The following is an 18,858-nucleotide window of genomic DNA, read 5'->3' as shown; positions in this document are numbered from 1 at the left end:
TACCAGTCATTTTGGAAGCCAAATGAAGTATCTCTTTAAAACTGCCTAACTCTGGCCCAGCAATTCAAAGCTTAGGCATACACTAGAGAAATCCCTATATGCACATAGTTATACAGGATGACATTCTTTCAGCATTGTTTGTAAACAAAAAACGAAAGGGAAACTACCCTAGTGTCCATTATAGACTAAATAACTTATGGCACACTATACAAATGTAAACAGGTGAGATTAGGTGAGATTATACTCAAGTAAAGAAACCACATAGAAAAGTTGCAGAATGATATACATATATTTATGTAAAAACTGAAGCTATACATTTTATTTCCTGTAGCTATACATAACATGTATATACATTCACAGAAAAAGGTCTAGATGGAAAGTTAACAACTGTTACTTCTAGGGAAGGTATTGGGATTGAAGGTGACTATAAAAAATAGACTTGTCTTTGACGGTTTTACAAGTAAAATGTCATATACTAATTTGTAATTTAAAATGTAAAGAAAAAGCAATATGCACAGAATGATACATTTTAAGAAAAAATATACACAAAAAATTATCCTTTGTATTTCTTTCTCCCTCCCTTCCTTGATGGCAAACATACAGGATAGGTTTTAGAAGATTACCTGCCAAAATGATGCTTTAATACTATCTAAAGCTATCTCCAATAAAAACAATACACTCAACTCCTCTATTCTCACCTGAAAAAGAAAGCTCAGTTCAAGATTTGTCACAGCAATACAATTTCAGTTTAGAACTCTTACTGTTTTAGATATTTACAATCTTCACATAGTACATAATTGTATACTGAAATTTTGCCATATCTTTAGAATATAGTATCTGGGGCAAGGGGAAATAGTTTTTAAAGTTACAACTTAAATCATTATTAACATTTAAGTCAATGGCTTTATTAAGTTTATATACATTTCTAAAAGAACAAAGTACCAAACCAGATTGGCTTATTTCCTCAGCAGTTTACTAATTGTACCTTTCACCATTAAACAAAAGCACTTTGATAGTTAAAGTTATCGTTGATCATCTCCTTGTGAGGACTGTTCCTTCTGGAGATTATTCTGTAAAGCTACATCCTAATTAGAATAGAATAGTATTGGTGTTCAAATACAACCAGCTGAATTTTACGAATGACACTACTTTTGAGTGTAAAAACTAACAAGTTTTTAGAACAGTGTGCTTTTGAGAATTGCTTATTTTTAATTCACATATTGAAATCTTGAACCACAAAAACAATGACGATGAGAAAAAAAAGTGCCAGAACTATCTGGTTTCACAATGGTTATGACAGAAAAGTATAGTCAGCAGTTTCTTCCCAAATAAAAAGGTCATCAGTGGGGAAGAAAAACCTTTGAAGGATAACCTTAATGTTATTTGGAATTTCCCTCACCTATCCTAGGTATCTGTTCAACTGCCTCCTATAGCAAGTTGCCTTGTGAACGCGCCTCTCATATAAAAGAATAAAAGAGTAAGTTAGAAAGGCTATAATGTAGAGAGGACTAACTAGGCCAGTGTTAGAAAATCTGGATCTGTTTCTGAGATCCTGAGCAGACCTCAGCAGTTTCCTCTTCTGCAATGCAAGAGGGCTTCACTGTCTAACACACCTTCTGGCTCTATGTTTTCATCAAAGGCCACCAAGGAAGGAAACATGCCTTTTTACCTTATAACATGAAGGCATTTTTATAACTGTTTTATGTATTGGTTTTATCTTCAGTTTAGTTCAGCAATATTCTACATTAAACACCCAGCGTACCTCATATGTTACAAATATTCAAAAAACACGAGCTTGGTGATGACAATTCAAAAGAAGTCATATCCAAGTAACTGATGTGAAGAGACTCAGAAAATAAATCATTTGAGAATATTCTTTATGTCTTTAAAACAAAAAATAGGTATAATTTTATTTCAAGAAAGTATTTAGCATTTAAAGTGGAGAATGACGGACTAGTTGGTAGTGCTGGCATTTATTTTCTTTTCACATTGACACTTGGAAAACAAGGTTGTAAGTTAAACTCAATCTCTTTAATATAAAAGTCTTTATTTAGTCACCTAAGTTTATTTTTACAACAAAGCACTTTTAATGTAATTTAAAACACACATGCTTTGATTGAAGAGTGATTGTAAATGGATCCAGTTTTCTTCCAACTGTGATGACAACTTAGTCATTTCCTCTAGAAGTACTGGCTCTGAAGGAAGCATTTTAAGGTGTAACTGAAAAGAAAAATGATAGTTGAACATTTAATTTAAGAAAATTAAAATTTTGTTTATTCTGGATTTAACTGTTTCACCAAGGAAGCTCAGAAGGTACTATTCTTAATTTTTTTTCTTAAATGCTGGTTTATTACCATCTCCCATCTCCCTCTCCTCTATTATGAGTTCCTTTATGGTACTGTCACTCTTTTAATAGAATTCAAGTGGTCATCACTCTCCTCCACGTAAGGACGGTCCTGATACAGATCCAGAAACAAGGTCCCAGTTCTAACACTAAATCTGTATTTCTGTGCTTAAGTTTCTCCTTTCATAGTAACCCATTGTTAATGAATGACCTATGGGCCCTTTGCTTTATTTTCTAAAGATTTAAGTAAACTTATATTCAGGAAGGTAAATTTGGGAAAGAATATAGAAACAATTTATGGCATTTCTATTTTTTAATTCTACATACTACTTTTCAAATAATTTAAAATAATTGGATCAAGTGAAAAGTTGTTTTAGATATTTATGGGATAAATGAAGAATCATATCTGCTATTACTGAAAATCAGCATCATCTACCTCCTTCAATACATTATACTACTAAGATAAACATGAGTTCTCTATTAGTCATAAAAGCAACTGTCATTGTCAAATCATTTGAAACTCCTTCAACCAGGACAGAAGTAAATATTTTGATTTCAACAGTAGAAAAAACAAAACAAAAAATGAACATAAAACCTGACTCTCTTCATGATCATTAAAAAAAAACCTGCCAAAATGTAACTACATTAAAAAGTTAATAGTTTAGTATACTGATCAAATGGATGACACACAAAAGTCAGGGGGTTGAATCAAAATTGTGTTAAAAAACAAAAGTCAACAAAAAACAATTACAAGCTGCTGCCCTATCCAGCCATCCAGTATGGTAGTCACTAGGCACAGGAAGCTATTTAAATTAATTAAATTTCTATAAAGTGAAAAATTCAGTTTCTCAGTCACATTAGCCACAATTCAAGTGCTCAGTAGCCACACACGGTAAGTGTGGATATGGAACATTTCCATCTTTGCAGCAAGTTCTATCAGACAGCACTACTCTATAGGAGGGCAAGCTGCGAAGTACTGTTTTATATATTAGACTTACCTTTAAAAACAACGCAAGGTATGCCTGGGCTAACTCAAAATCACGCTTTTTGTCCAACATCATCCCGATCATTTTCAAGAAGCTCTTCATAACTTCTACAGAACCACCACAATCAGGAGACAAACTTCGCAGCTCTGTTTCAATTCCTGACGGGCCTAATTCTTTCAGAAGGTTAAGAGCAGCTTCATCTACATTAAGTTTTAATAAGAATCCAGTTATTATCTACAGTCATTTCTTTTAGGAAACTAGTTTACATTTCAAACCCAACATATACTTAAATTGCACAAGAAATTACTTCTATGGCTTAATTTTTGTTTTGCATTTTCAGTAATTTAAGCTTTTTTCCTATTAAGGCTGTTAAAATCTAATTAATACCTAGCAACAGACATTTTAATATGCTCATGAATCAGTCAGAACAAATCCAAATATAAGAAGGCTATAGAAGTATACGCCAAGTTATTAATAGTATTTGCCACTGGGAACAAGATGAGGTGAGGGAATTTATTTTTCTTTCTTTCTATTGTTATAAAAATTATAGAAGTACCACATGATTATTAAGAAACATTAACACTACAGAAATATATGTGGGGAAAGACTCCACCTTAATCTTACCCACCCCAAATGTACTTCTTTTCCCTAGAAGTAAGCACTCGTTTCATATGCATCCTACGAAAACATATTCTATACACTTATAACTTTTATACGAGGTATTTGATATTACAATGGCAATGACTATGCTTTTAGCTTTTTGAAAAGGAACAACACCAATGACAAAAGTCTAATACGTTTTATTTTCTGTTCTTCAGTATATATTAAATAGTAGTGCTTTTTTTCTTTGTTCCCCCATAAATATAACAAGTTACTCCCTGTATAATCCTGCTATTCTTTAGCCATCAGTACCATTCGTTGACTTTTGCCAATGTGCATGTGAGTGACACTGGTATGAAAACAAAGCATTTGGATCAGAAAACAAGAGGATAAGTCAAACAGGAGAATGTGATTTTTGTTAATTGCTTACAGCTCTTACTATCATTATTAGCTACAGTCTGTAGCTTTCAAAGTTTAAATCTATTAAAACACTCAATAAATTTTAAAATTGCCTTTTTATGTGATAATTTGGTAATATCTGAAATTATCTAAGACAAAAGTCTCTGCTGTATTGCAAACTATATTGCAAACTGTATTTGTAAGTAAAAACAAAAGCAAAAAAAAAAAATCCAATTTTCCATAAAGAATAAAGGTTCTCAAAAGATTATTATAATCTCAATATCATCTGAGTTTAGTGTCACTCATTTAATATAACACAAAGCTAAAATTACTTAAGATTAAACCCAAAATTTCAGTCCTTCTGGTTTTTACTTTCAGCTACTGAGAAGTCTAATATTTCACTCAATCTCTTCATATAAAGTAAAATAAACTGAAATACTTGGTAAAATATTTTATAATTTAACTTACATTTATTATTTACCAGTCCTTCCTCAAGTTTCAAGCAGAAATCTGATTTTTGAGCCAAAATTCCAAGATTTACCACTTTAGACTTAAACAAAAACAAATACACATTATTCAAAAACCATAAATGTAACAAAAAAATGTATAGTTTATAACTAAAAGCTATCAGTAATTTACTCTATATCTGTAAAAGTGGGTCTTGGTTAAAACTACAAATGTAAAACACAACATACACACCCCATATATTTAGAATGCTCCCTCCAACTTGCTTCTTACCTGTTGAGGATCACTGTTTTGTTCAGGTGCAGCATATCTGGGTACAAGGCCAGGAACTGTTGGAATAAAAAACGGTGCTGATTTGGGTACTTTCGGTGGTTCCTTTGGTTTATTCTTTTTCTAATTAAGAGAAAATGAGAAAAGGAAAAAAGACTAGTAAGTAATTAAGTATTTAATTCCCACTTAATTTTTAAAAAGTCCAAAAGGTATAAAAAGGAATGAAACTTTTTCAGATTAGGATGCTAAAATAAAATCCCAACCAACCAAAACCACAGATATCCTTAAACTGGGATTCCCAATGCAAACCTCCAGTATTCTTGCTGATAAGGCAGAAGGAAAATGACACCGTTCAGGAGAAGCTCTAAGGCAAAAACAGCTCATTTTCCTGAAACATGGATATTTACGTGAAGAAGTAACAAGTAATTTTGAACTTCTTTTATACTGAAATACAACCTTTTCTGCAAAATGGGCTAGAAAGCAAAATTTACATAAATGCTCAACAGTTTTTCAAATTTCTTTTCTCCAAAAGAAATTTGGAGCCAGAGTTAGACTCCACCATTAGAAGTAATTTGGTGAAATTTTTTTGTGAAGCATGGCCCTCATTCTTCTATTTTGTTGGAATTTTTATTTTTCCTTAGTACTCTGTGCTTTTAAAAAGAGAATACTGTTGCTCATTTATAAAATATTTCAAGTGTTAGCAAAATTCTATCACAAAAACCTCCCTTGGAATTCCCACTGACAGAATTCAGTTTTGGTGACTACATTGTTACAGATCACAATCTCAGGAGCATATGGTAAACTGCCTAATAAAGGAGTCGCACAATTTTACCTTACCCTATTCCTCTTCCATTCTTTAGGAACCCTGGGGAGTTGCTTTTTGAAAGAAAGCCAGGGATACTTGTGGCCTCCTGGAGGCACAGCATAAAAGAAAGTTGTTACATGAAAGCCAGGCAAAGCACTGCCACTAGCAATGAAAGCACAGCCCTTCTTTGTGATGGTAGAAAGTGTAGTAAGAGTCACAGTTACTCTTCTAACTCGTTGTTCTTGAGTTAGAAGGCAGACGGTCACTGAGTTGTAAATAAAAACAAAGGGCTTTGGAGAAGTTCCACAGGGCTCTGGAAATCACCTAATTTCATAAAGAAAACCTAAAGTAGAAAAGTTACCCACAAGACAAAAATAAAAATTCTAACCTCTTTCATTCAGAAGGAAATAAAAATATTGGAGGTGTTAGCATATTTCTCTCATAAAGAGCATTCACTCAGGTTTCTGTATGTTTTTATGCAGAACAAACTATATCTGAGCAAGAAGCAGAGTGGCCCCCAAATTTAGCTCAATTAATTGGACATTAATTGCTCCCTTCACACTCACCTACTTGTACTTTTTAATGTATTGCTTTTAAAGCTATTCCATAAAGTAGTCCCTTTACGGCTGACAAACTAGACAACATAATGGAGAGATTTCATAACTATGTGCCTGGACAACATACCTTTATGCTGATGCCCAATCTTTCAAAAAGTGAGCAAGTAAAAATAAGCACTTTTAAATTCTCTGAGTCAAATTAACATGTGAAAACCTCTCTCTTTTCTTACCCAAGACACACATAACTTTTCTCGTGCTAAGTTATTAGTTACAAAAATACTGCACCTTGTCATAGTTATGTCAGTGTTCCTTACACTTTTTTTAATGCCAGCCCTTAATGTGACTTAGTACACACATAACCTCTGGTGACTGTATGCATTTCATAAAACAATACTTAACCCTAATTATCAGAGGATAGTCTGAAATTTTCTACTCTAGTCTATACCTTTCAATTGCTTTTGCTACTCACAAATAGGGGTCATGAAACATGCTTTTAAAAAATTAATTTATGCCATAATTGTCCATTTTTAATGTAAAATTGTAAACTCCTCAAGGACAAAGGGCCTAAGATTTTTTCCACTGCTGTCTCAGGACACTACCCAGTACCTAGTTCATATTAACTTATGTCCCTGAACCCAACAGCAAATCTTCTTATAGCTGACAGAGCAGGGTGTGGTATGATAAAGGGTGACTGAAGCTTACTTTTAAAAAGACCAGTGAAAGTATTCTAATCCCCAAAATGTCTAGCAATAGAAACATCACACATTATGGCAATTTTTTTTTTTTTATTTCAGAAGTTAAAAAAGTAATTTATTAGGCTGGGCTTAAAACATCCAATTTCTAATAGCTCTGTAGTTGCAGGCTATACTTTTGCTACATCCAAAGGTCCTTGATTGCCCTCAAAGTTGATATATATATAGAGAGAAAATCTTGCGATAATCATACTAGATTAAACAGCATTTAACCAAATGGTATTCTCTTTACTACCTTAGGCATCACCTGCTCCTCCTAAAGCCCTCAAAGTAAGGGAAGCTATCTCTACTAAAGAAAATACTTTTGGAATGTGTCTTTAGAGGCCAATGTTAAGTGTACTATAGTATTACCTTAATAACATCAAGATTAAGAAGATTTTTCCACCGGGATTCAGGAAGGAGTGACAGAGTCACCAGCTGCTCATTCAACTGTTCTGGGGAGTCATACTCTATCATTTCATCACTTGGTTCTATGGTTTCTTCTGATAATTCTACATCTTAAAACAAAAAATTTTCAGGTAAAACAAATTAATGCTGAATGAGATTTTTATCATATAAAAGCAACTTAGTTCATTCTAAATCCATTAGTATTTCATAACATGTTCACTCAATACAGCCTTGTAAAATCTTTCTATTTATTTAGTTCATCTTCTTATTTTCTCATATTAACTACAGTTCCCATCACCAGACTCAAAACATTTCTCCACTGGTATACTATTTGATATCAATTCCACATCAATTATATCCTTGCATAAATTCATGAAGTCATTCAAAATATTTCATATAAGCTAAAAAATACTTTGATTGAATGCATTAAATTTTGCCTTCAGTAGCAATATCCTGCACGTTAGGTTTATTATATTACACTTCAAAAACTACTTTACTATTTTGTGATTACCTTGGGTTTGACAAGTACCAGGAAGCATCACTACTGAAGGAACATAATCTGTGGGAAGTGGCCTTAATGAAACAACTGAATACAGGGAAATATTGGACCTGAGAAACAAAAACATAAGCAATATTGTAAAACTTATAAAAATATGTTCAGGGAAACGTCAATTACTGGTAATAATCTCCACAATCTTGAATTTGGCTATAAATTCTGATCACTTGTAAGTTAAAAAAAGATCTCAAAAATAGATAGCATTAATTTGAAAATGCTGATTCATATCACAGATGTCATCACAAGAAAGGTGTGCATACACATTATTAATGGAGTCTTTATTTCTAATGTAGCACAAAAAACTATTGGGTTGGCCAAAAGGTTCGTTCGTTTTTTCCCCTAAGATGGCTCTAGTAGCACTTAGTTGTCTTCAACTTCATTCGAAACAATTTTGTTAGATTGTATGTGACAGCTGTCATATCAGTGTGCATTTAAAAAAAGACATATCAAAATTGGTGAATTTTTGTGTAGCCATTTTAATATTGAAAATGGAAGAAAAAAAGCAACATTTTTGGTATATTATGCTTTATTATTTCAAGAAAGGTAAAAGTGCAACCAAATGCAAAAAAAGATTTGTGCAGTGTATGGAGAAGGTGCCTTGACTGATAGAATGTGTCAAAAGTGGTTTGTGAAGTTCTGTGCTGGAGATTTCTTGCTGGACGATGCCCCACTGTCAGGTAGACCAGTTGAAGTTGATAGCGATCAAATAGAGACATTAAGTGAGGACAATTAATGTTATACTAGGCAGGAGATAGCCAACACACTCAAAATGTCCAAATCAAGTGTTGAAAATCATTTGCACCAGCTTGGTTATGTTAATCGCTTTGATGTTTCTGTTCCATGTAAGTTAAGCGAAAAAAACCTTGATTGTATTTCCACATGCGATTCTCTACTTAAACATAATGAAAACGTTCCGTTTTTAAAACAAATTGTGACGGGCGATGAAAAGTGGAACTGTACAATAATATGGAATGGAAGAGATCGTGGGGCAAGCGAAATGAACCACCAACAACCACACCAAAGGCCGGTCTTCATCCAAAGGTGATGTTGTATATATGGTGGGAATGGAAGGGAGTCCTCTATTATGAGCTCCTTCCAGAAAACCAAACAATTAATTCCAACAAGTACTGCTCCCAGTTAGACCAACTGAAAGCAGCACTCGACGAAAAGCATCCAGAATTAGTCAACAGAAAACATATAACCTTCCATCAGGATAACGCAAGACCGCATTTGTTTCTTTGATGACCAGCAAAAACTGTTACAGCTTGGCTGAGAAGTTCTGATTCATCTGCCGTATTCACCAGACAATGCACCTTCGGATTTCCATTTATTTCGGCCTTTACAAAATTCTCTTAATGGAAAAAATTTCAATTCCTTGAAAGACTGAAAAGGTACCTGGAACAGTTCTTTGCTCAAAAAGACAAAAAGCTTTGGGAAGGTGGAATTAGGAAGTTGCCTGAAAAATGGCAGAAGGTAGTGGAACAAAAAGGTGAATACATTGTTCAATAAAGTTCTTGGTAAAAAATGAAAAATGTGTCTTTTATTTTTACTTAAAAACTGAAGGCACTTTTTGGCCAACCCAATATTTATTTGAGAGATCAGTAATGGATAATACTTTTATAAGGTAACATAACATCCATATATTTATATTGCTTTGACAAATGGCAACCTTCATATAAGGAAATTATAAATGAAGTAAAGATGGACTGAGAGAATTAAGTCAGAGAGTGAATATGCTGATCAGGTTCTTGGGGGGCTGCTGAACAGTCATGGATTTCCCCTTTCTAGAATGGTCCTCTAAGTGCTACCTGACCCTGCACCATGGCCTTGGATGACTAATCAAGATGTGGATACCTGTCCCAAAGTGGGCTAATCAGATTCTGTTTCCTAAACATAACGAATCTGGAATGGAAAATAAAAATTGGAAATATCAGATTCTGAGTTAATAGCTGTACTATATGCTCTTGTTGCTGAGGTACCACAGCTACCATTCTTCTCTTGTCTTGATTGTTCAAGCCTCAAAGATTCCAGGAGATACTCCATTTTGCTTATTAAGATGGCCAGAATCTATTTCTATTATATAGTGGATTTACTTTCATATCCTAAAAAGCCAATTAGAAAATCTTGTAATTAGAAAAGGAATTCATTTTTTCCTTTTCCTCAATAATAAGAGTTAAAAGAATTAGGCATCTAAACTCAGAAAACAAACAAAAATTTTCTAGACCCAGATAATGGATCATTTATTTTGAACTCTTATATGTTCATCACCATTAGAAGACCACCATAAAGATCTGTACATGGCTATGAAAAGTTACGCAACTAAAATGAATCTTAGAAAGTATTTTGCCCACATTTATGCCTTATTTTATAGATAAAGGAGTCTGAAGTTGAGAAGTGACTAGCCAAGGTCATCAAGGGGTATTGAGGCAGTGGCAGGAAGACCAGCCTGGCTGGGGATAGCCCTCTTGTAAGATTTTTAAACTCACTTATCTTTTCCGCAAATAAAAGCCAAATAGGATAACAGATAAAAATCAATCATGTAGTTTAGAATACACACTTGAGCAAAGCTATCTAAATTATCAAGCAGATGTTGACTTAGTCATAGACTTATGGTGAACTTTGTGACACTTCCATTTTATAAGTTAAAAAAAAAACCTAAAGGGCAATGTTAGCAACTATGATTGTCTGACAATATCATCTTCCTTTTCCTTCTTACCCCAAAGAGAACTGTATACAAGAACTTACCATAGATAAATTCCAAGGTGGTCCACATGGGAAGTGGCCAGAAAGTCTCCAGTAGGGGACATAGTAACATTAAGAGGAGCTGAGTCCAACAAAAAGCTGTCTATAAGGCTATAGAAAGAATCAAGATGTTAAAATATTTGAACTCTACCAAAAAGGATATAATTCACAAAATACATTTTTGCTAAAAGAACAAAGGGTAAGAGATGCAGAAATTTTCTTTTTTAAATCACCAACACCAGAAAGTCATCACTAACAAAGAGCTTTGTTAACTAAGTTACTACGTGAAAATAATCTCCTTAATGAGAAAGACCCAGAGCAGAGCACTAAATAGACCAATTAACTGGAGAAAGAGTTTCAACAACAGGGAGAATACAGGAGGAAATGCTGTTTTTCTGGAATGCCATTTTGGTAGACTTGGAAACAATTCTAAAGATATCACACATTTAAAATAGATTATCAGTACTCTCCTGTATTTGTTATTTCAATGAAAATAATAAAAGGTATAGGCAATAGAAGAAAGTAATAAAATCATTATAAATAATAAGAGAATGGTAGTGGAAAAAAAATTTGAGCAATTCTGTTTTTCAAATAGGTAACCATGCTATACATGAAACATGAAAATTCAGTCTATACAGCATAACCATAAAGCAGCTTATGGAAACTAGTCTCACAGCTTCAAATAGCTGTGAGCAGGGGTTGAAATTGGGGAGGAAAAGGGAGCAATCACACTCAAGAAGACGACTCAGAATAGGCTTCTCAGAAAACAGTGTGTGAGATAAGCCTTACAAATGGACAGGAATTCAATGGATGTTGATGGTAAAGAAAGCATCTTCTGGGTGAGGGAAATGGGGAGGGCAAGGTGAGGGAAAACACTGTCTAGCGAGGAGTGCAGTTTGGTTTTGAATACCAAACATCTGAGTTTGTTTTTGTCTTTTAATAAATGGAAAGTCACGACAGGCTTTTGAGCAGATAGTGCTGTAATCTTCACTTTCATAAGAAAATCTGCTAGCAGAATGTAGAATATATCTGAACAGAAAGAACAGTGAGATTATGGTAGTAGTCATCTAACAAGCAGTGAAGATTTGAACTAGGATGGTGGAAGCAGGAAGTTTAACGAGGTGAATTTAAGAAGCAAAAGAAAGCCCTAACACATTGGCATCCTGCAGAAGAGGCTTCTTAGGCTGGCTAAGAGTGTGAATACCTTGTATACTTTAAGAGGAGTATACTGGTTTTAATCAGGGCTGTTTTAAAAACTACTTTGTTCACTGAAGCCAATACAATATCCATGAGAAGGCATGGCAAGATGACTGAAGCTCAGAATGTACATTAAATAAACCAAATTATTTCAAGAAAGCAAATGACAGGAGTTAACACTTTTTTTAGTGCTCCATGCTAGGAAGTATCCTGAGCACTTGTGCCTATTAATTTAATCCTCACAACCCTATGAGGCAGATCCATCCTAACTACACACATTAGAAAAATGAGGCCCAGTAAGATTTAAAAACTTGCTCAAGGTAGAAAGTAACTGAGCCATATCTGTCACCAAGCAGTCTGCACACTTAATCACTATAAGCTCAGTAAAAACCATTACTGAAACTAAAGGTCCAACAGTTTGATAGCACACACACCCAAAAGAAGCCTACACTGGTGATTCATGAAGCACACTCTGAGCAGCTCAAAATGAAGACTTTCCAATGGAAGCATTAAATGACTTATCCATGATAAAATCTCTCTCAATGTGTTCATCACAGAGTGATTAACAATGTGAACCTTAACTAATGGATGCAAGGTAGTAGGACAAGACTAAAATTAGGAGCACTACAAACCAAAGTGTGCTCAGGACAATGACTGATGTTTAATTTTCACTTATGGGGAAAAAGGTGAGTAATAATCTGATTTCTGCTCAACCCTTCTTTGGAAACTCACAAGAACAGCTGCTCTGGGGGATCAAAGGAATTGGGGAGAAGGATAGTTGCTAAACTATATTGCTAAACTTATTGCTAAAACTATAATAAGTTGCTAAACACTTATTATATACCAGAGACTGTAAAATTATTTGTTAATTCATTTAATGCAAACAACCCAGAGCAGAAACTTTATCTCCACGTATACTGATGATTAAACGTAAACTCAGCAATTTCAGATCTTACCATTTCTTCTTTGTCTTAATATTTGTTCACTACAAGTGTAAGTGTGTGAGGGGTGAAACTCCCTAACATGTTCAGAATCTATCTGTTAAAAAGAGAAATCTACTGCTTGAGCAAATTTATTTTACTTGATACTATAATTGCTTTGGCAAATTCATTGTGCAGTGTGACTTCCACAGCTGTTGTGTGTGGGTAGGCTGGCCTTCCATTATGTAAAAGCATCAAATTGAGGAAGGTGGTTTCCACATACAGAGTATATTTTACATGGCCAAATTAGTTCATAAAGCTTAAGTCTACAGGCTTAATCCCAGGCCTAACTACCATATAGTCTCCTGCTAATCCTACAAAATGGAAAGTCTCAGGTAAATTATGTTTTTTGAGAGAAAAACTGAAAAAAAATTCCCATTTTAAGGGATCAGATTTTCAAGTACAGAGCTCCTCATAAACAGGTAACATTAACCCACTTCTGATTATATTCTAAACAAATGCAGAGACTGTCTAGATGTTCAATCTCCAAAGTGATGGAATCACCTTACAAAGGAAACTTTAATGAATAGAATAAAGGGATAGTTTTGCCTCAGTGAGAAATGCAAAACAATGTTCTACTGCAATTATTCTCATGTAATGCTCCTCAGAAAGCAAGGTCAGGGGGATGAGACAGAAAAAAAATGCAAAATTCTATTAAAACTATTTAATTTTATATTTTCCTCACCCCCAAAAGAGTTCAACCTAAACTTCTAGGAGATTAAAAGCAACCAGAAATTACAGGTGGTAGTGGTAGGGGATGAGAGATAAGTTCAGGGATAAAAAATTTCAACTCTGGGGACTTCCCTGGTAGTGCAGTGGTTAACAATCTGCCTGCCAATGCAGGGGACACGGGTTTCAATCCCTGGTCCGGGAAGATCCCACATGCCATGGAGCAACTAAGCCCATGCACCACAACTGCTGAGCCTGTGCTAAAGCAGTATTTTATCAAAATAAAATAATAAAAAAAGAAATAAAATTTAAAAAAAAAAGAAATTAAAAAAAAATTTCGACTCTGCTTCTCTGAGAATCCTACAAACACAAGATAATTTTCAGCACTTAAACAAACAAAAAAAACTTTACAGGAAACAGTTCAGTACCTATGCAATTTGCTTTAATAATTTATTTTTTTGGCTGCATTGGGTCTTCGTTGCTGCATGCAGGCTTTCTCTAGTTGCGGTGCGCAGGCTTCTCATTGCTGTGGCTTCTCCTGTTGTGGAGCATGGGCTCTAGGCACACGGGCTTCAGTAGCTGTGGGGCGTGAGCCAGTAGTTGTGGCTCGCGGGCTCCACAGCACAGGCTCAGCAGTTGTGGTGCATGTGCTTAGCTGCTCCGCGGCATGTGGGATCTTCCTGGACCAGGGCTCAAACCCGTGTCCCCTGCATTGGCAGGTGGACTCTTAATCACTGCGCCACCAAGGAAGTCCCTGCAATTTGTTTTAGATAGGCACAATTCCTGATGGATACATCTGTATGTTACCACACACACCAAAGGTTTACTCATACGTATCACTTTTTAGCCTTTGCAATGAGTATATTCATTCTCTACATATTTAACATGTTATGTAAATGATAAAACTGCTTACTGAAGAAAAAACTAGGACTCTCCAAAGGTTGCCATACTAATTATGTTTAAAAAAAATGGGGGAAATCAAAAAACCCAACAGAGGACTTCCCTGGTGGTCCAGTGGGTAAGACACTGCGCTCCCAATGCAGGGGGCCTGGGTTCGATCCCTGGTTGGGGAACTAGATCCTGCATGCATGCTGCAACTAAGAGTCCGCATGCCGCAACTAAAAAGTCCACATGCCTCAGTGAAGATCCCTTGTGCCGCAACTATGACCCAGCACAGCCAAAATAAAAAAATAAATATTAAAACAAAAACAAAAAAACCCAACAGTTACCTATGGTTGTATGATGAAATACTGATCCTTCCTTCCTTATTATCTTCTACATAAGAAAACCAAATCATCCTTAGAACATATGACACAACCCAAGCAAGGCTGATATCACAACTTTTGGGGAATGTCTTTCCCCTATGCTTATTACAGCAAAATCTCATTAACAAACTATGTCGCCTTGGGCAAATCACTTAACTTCTCTCTGAGCCTCCATTTCCTCATTTGTAAAAGAGGACTAAAAAACAGTACCTATACCTAATAGGATATGAGGAAAGATGAAAAATAAAAGCATATAAAGTGCCTAGCAGCTCATGGTAAATGTTAGCTTGGCTGCAGTTACGCAGCAGCAGTTGTATGATACTGCTTTTCAACCTTTCTCATTTGCTCCACTTCAAATCTTAACCAAAAAAGTAGTTTTTTCTTTATTAAAAATATACTTTGGTCCAATCAGTATATTTTCTTTTAACAATCCCTATGTGACTCACTTCTTGCTCTGGTGTTTCTCCCAGCTTAATGCCTCTGTATTCACTTAAAATCGCCTGTGTTCACCGAAAAATAAGATACCAGAGTTGAAAATCTATAGATTTAAATCTGTTCATCTTTTTACTAAAATAAGAAATTCAGCAAAAAAGGCTAATGCTGAGTCAAAGACTGGTGGCTTTGAACGCTACTTTCAGATCCTAATTCTTCCATTCCCAAAAAACCTTACCACTTTAAAAAATATTTTGCCAATGTAGTACTACTGAACATTAACCTGTCTCTCCCATCTAACGTGAACTTAAACTACTAAAAAGGAAAACGAAAAGGGCATTGTGTCAACTCTATTTTCTGTACAACTTTCCTACTGTAAAGTAATTCAACTTATAATGTTCACTTTTAGATAGAAGCAAAAGTCCAAGAAGCAAAAGACTAATCAATATTTCTAATGGTACCTTTAGAAAAAAGTTGTGTTTTTTTTTTTTTTTAATTAAGAAAGTACCAACTTGAGGTGAACATTTTGAAGCTGAAGGACACAGTCAACTAATTATATTTTGCTTTACTCTATTTTAAGTACAAAAGAGACACACCTGTGGACCAAACTCCCTAGTTATTAGAGTTGGACCCATTAGTGACACTCTTGCTGTGCGTATTTCCAAATCCAGTATGTATGCTGTATAGACAGCTCTGCCTCATTCCTATATCAAACTTAAAGGGAAGTAGGTACATCAGGGTTTTTCCTTTCTAAAGGTCAAATTGCTTTCAGGTATGAGCTTATCTAATTCCTGAGAAAGAAGAAGAGTAGAATTGGACAAAACTTAGTTTAGGAATATTTCGAAAGATGGAAAAGTACTAGCTTCCTTCTCATCTTTCTCACGTATCTCTTTCCTTATGGTATGTTCCTTTTCCCATCACGCCTTTCAAACTCAATCTAAGCAATTCTATGTTAAGTGATATGATTTCAAATTGTATCTATTCCTACATAATTTTTAACAACAAAGTACTCTCTCAAATTACTGAACAGAATTAATGTTTTTTCTTCAAGTGCTGTTTTAGTGGCAAGTTTCAATCTATGGCAGATTTCTGAACACTGCTGGGTTTTACCCAAATCTTAAGACACACATTTTCATTACCTTAAGGTATCTAAATGTCTTTTTTCAAGAATTACATTCAAGACAGAAAATATATAATACACACAAAGCAAAGTGTTCTGATCTCTTAACTAAATTCAATATCAACAACAACAACAAAAACAAAAAAATACTCAAAACAGAAGTTTGTCGTCCTGAAGTATGATCTCTACTTTGGAGTATCAAAAAGGCCAAATGTGCTTTCTTAAGGTTTATGCAACTCACTTCTTTATCTCAATTTTGCAGGAATAGAGAACCTAAGAGATTGGATTTTCCTATTATCTTTTATGGCACTAATCTCTGCTGTTTGAGATCAAAAACACTCCAAGGATAAAATATAGTCAGGTTAGAAAAATCCCCAGATATATTCACATTCAAAAAGTACATAATCCATTAACAACAGGTAAAAGTCACATGTAATGACAACAACTGAGAAAACCTCTGATAAGGTTAGAGATTTAAAAACTCACCACCCAGATGGAAGGTCCCAAGTTCTAATAGAGCAATCCATTGAAGCACTTATTAACCAACGACCATCAGGACTGAAAGCCTTTAAATTAAAAAAAAAAAAAAAGAATGCATACATAAATATATATGTGTGTGTATATGTATGTATTTCTGTATGTATGTTTGTATCTGTATATTTAACAGCTTAAAGAATACAAGAAATGAAAAGATAATGCATGTTTCATTAAAAAATGTTTGAAGTATAAAATTTACATCTTATTACATAAAATACCATCTTATATACCACTGATTTGGATACAGCTAAGGACTAAGCTTTTACATGAATTATAAAAAGTTTTAAAAATGAATAGTTTCACCCAATTTTCAATTTCTACTCCATAATCTCCTATATTCATAGACAGTTAACAAACTGTATGACTACTAATTGTTTTTAACATAAAACTGCTGTTCTGAGAACATTCTATTAGAAATATTTTGTGAGCCTAATTTCAATTATAAAGTATCTGTGAAAGCAACAAAAGCTACATTTCCTTGAAAAGCATCTATATATTAGAATGGCTTTCTAAGGATGATTTTGAAGAATGCAAATTCTCTTAATATAGTGAAGTTACTAAAGAAGTCCTTCTGCTTGTACTTATAGATTCAGTTAAAAGTCTTTTCTTCCTTAATGATGTTTTATTTCCAAAGTATAAATTAAAACCACAATAATCAGATTTTCAAAATAAATTTAAATAATAAACTACTTATGCCACCATGAAGAAGTTGTATCTTCTCTGTAGATAAAAATAGAAAAATAATAGCTCTCTGCCTGCAGCACATGAACTTTAAACCAAGTCAAATGTAAAAGAAGACCCAAAAGGAAAAACTTTAAGGTTTATAATGGTAGTAGATTGTTCATCCAGGAGTGTAAACACACCACAGGGATTATGACCATCCATATTAGCAAATAATAGTGGGATAAGTGAACTCCAACTTGGTCATGGGGCTACGATGATACTGTGGAAACTCAAACCTTAAGGTGCAGAGAACTCAATTTACAGAAGGATAGTGCAGATAATAAAGTATGGGAAAATGACTTTGATAGGTGAAGTCATGTTATAAATGCTCACAGATTTAATGGAACAGGAGTAATTTATTAGTGACTAGGGGAAACTCCAGACGTATAACTCGAAAGTAAAGTTTGAAAAGGAAAGAAATAGGAAGAGCAAGATGGCATTGACAGATGTTTTCAAAAATGCAATTTCATCAAAATTACTCCACTCCCACCCCCATTTCTATAGATGCTGTCACAACAAATTCTGCTGATGGGCAGTTCTGCCAATCTCTTATCTGCAGAATAACACAATTTCCTGACCATTAACCCCCCCACCCCTGATTTTTAAGGAAATGGGGGTAAACACTGCAAATTCAGATTTTTGGTGTGAGAACTGATAAGTAAAAGTAGCTGTTGGGAGTGTCACTAAGTAGGATTTTATTTTATTTTTTCTGTTTCAAGTAAATAAAGGTATCTGCAATTGATGCAAAGTCTTCAACTTACACTTTTTAAACTATAGTACTTATTACCATATTTCTCACTATAAGAACATAACAGTAAGCTAAAACACATTTTTATTAATTAAACTCTTTTGAAATTAAGATATATAAACTGTAGAAATAACACTAAACTAGAATGAACCAAGAATCAGATATTCCAGGTCTCCTATTAATTCATTATGAATGTAGAAAAACAGAAATGAGTTCTCTCAGCTTAGTTTAATATTAAGTCAAAAATGATACACTTATGTTTCAATGATTCACTCTCCAAAGTATATTCTGGCCTTGTTTAAAAAGAAAAAAATGAACTCTGGG

The 18,858-nt window shown here is 34.3% G+C and overlaps 1 protein-coding gene across 4 annotated transcripts in view; it reads right to left on the bottom strand.

Annotated features, from left to right (window-relative positions):
• Window positions 1-270: 270 nt before the first annotated feature.
• Window positions 271-18,858, bottom strand: part of WDR36 (WD repeat domain 36) — a 39,261-nt gene continuing 20,673 nt past the window's right edge. Inside the window, exons 16-23 of one of the 4 annotated variants that reach the window (XM_082376000.1) lie at window positions 17,013-17,092; window positions 10,867-10,974; window positions 8,077-8,174; window positions 7,530-7,675; window positions 5,068-5,187; window positions 4,798-4,879; window positions 3,343-3,530; window positions 2,027-2,220 (exon numbers count right to left, since the gene is read on the bottom strand). In XM_082376000.1, the coding sequence (XP_082232126.1) occupies window positions 2,071-2,220; window positions 3,343-3,530; window positions 4,798-4,879; window positions 5,068-5,187; window positions 7,530-7,675; window positions 8,077-8,174; window positions 10,867-10,974; window positions 17,013-17,092 (972 nt within the window). In that variant the 3' untranslated portion in view covers window positions 2,027-2,070. Of the gene's footprint in view, window positions 2,221-3,342; window positions 3,531-4,797; window positions 4,880-5,067; window positions 5,188-7,529; window positions 7,676-8,076; window positions 8,175-10,866; window positions 10,975-17,012; window positions 17,093-18,858 lie in introns of those variants that run through there. The other 3 variants (XM_082376001.1, XM_082376002.1, XM_082376003.1) reach the window with 3 other exon arrangements.

This window comes from Balaenoptera borealis (genome assembly GCF_965194805.1).
Source record: "Balaenoptera borealis genome assembly, chromosome: 2".
NCBI classification, from domain to species: Eukaryota; Metazoa; Chordata; class Mammalia; order Artiodactyla; family Balaenopteridae; genus Balaenoptera; species Balaenoptera borealis.
The sequence above is the reverse complement of the archived record's forward strand: the minus strand, read 5'-3'. Positions and strand labels throughout refer to the sequence as shown.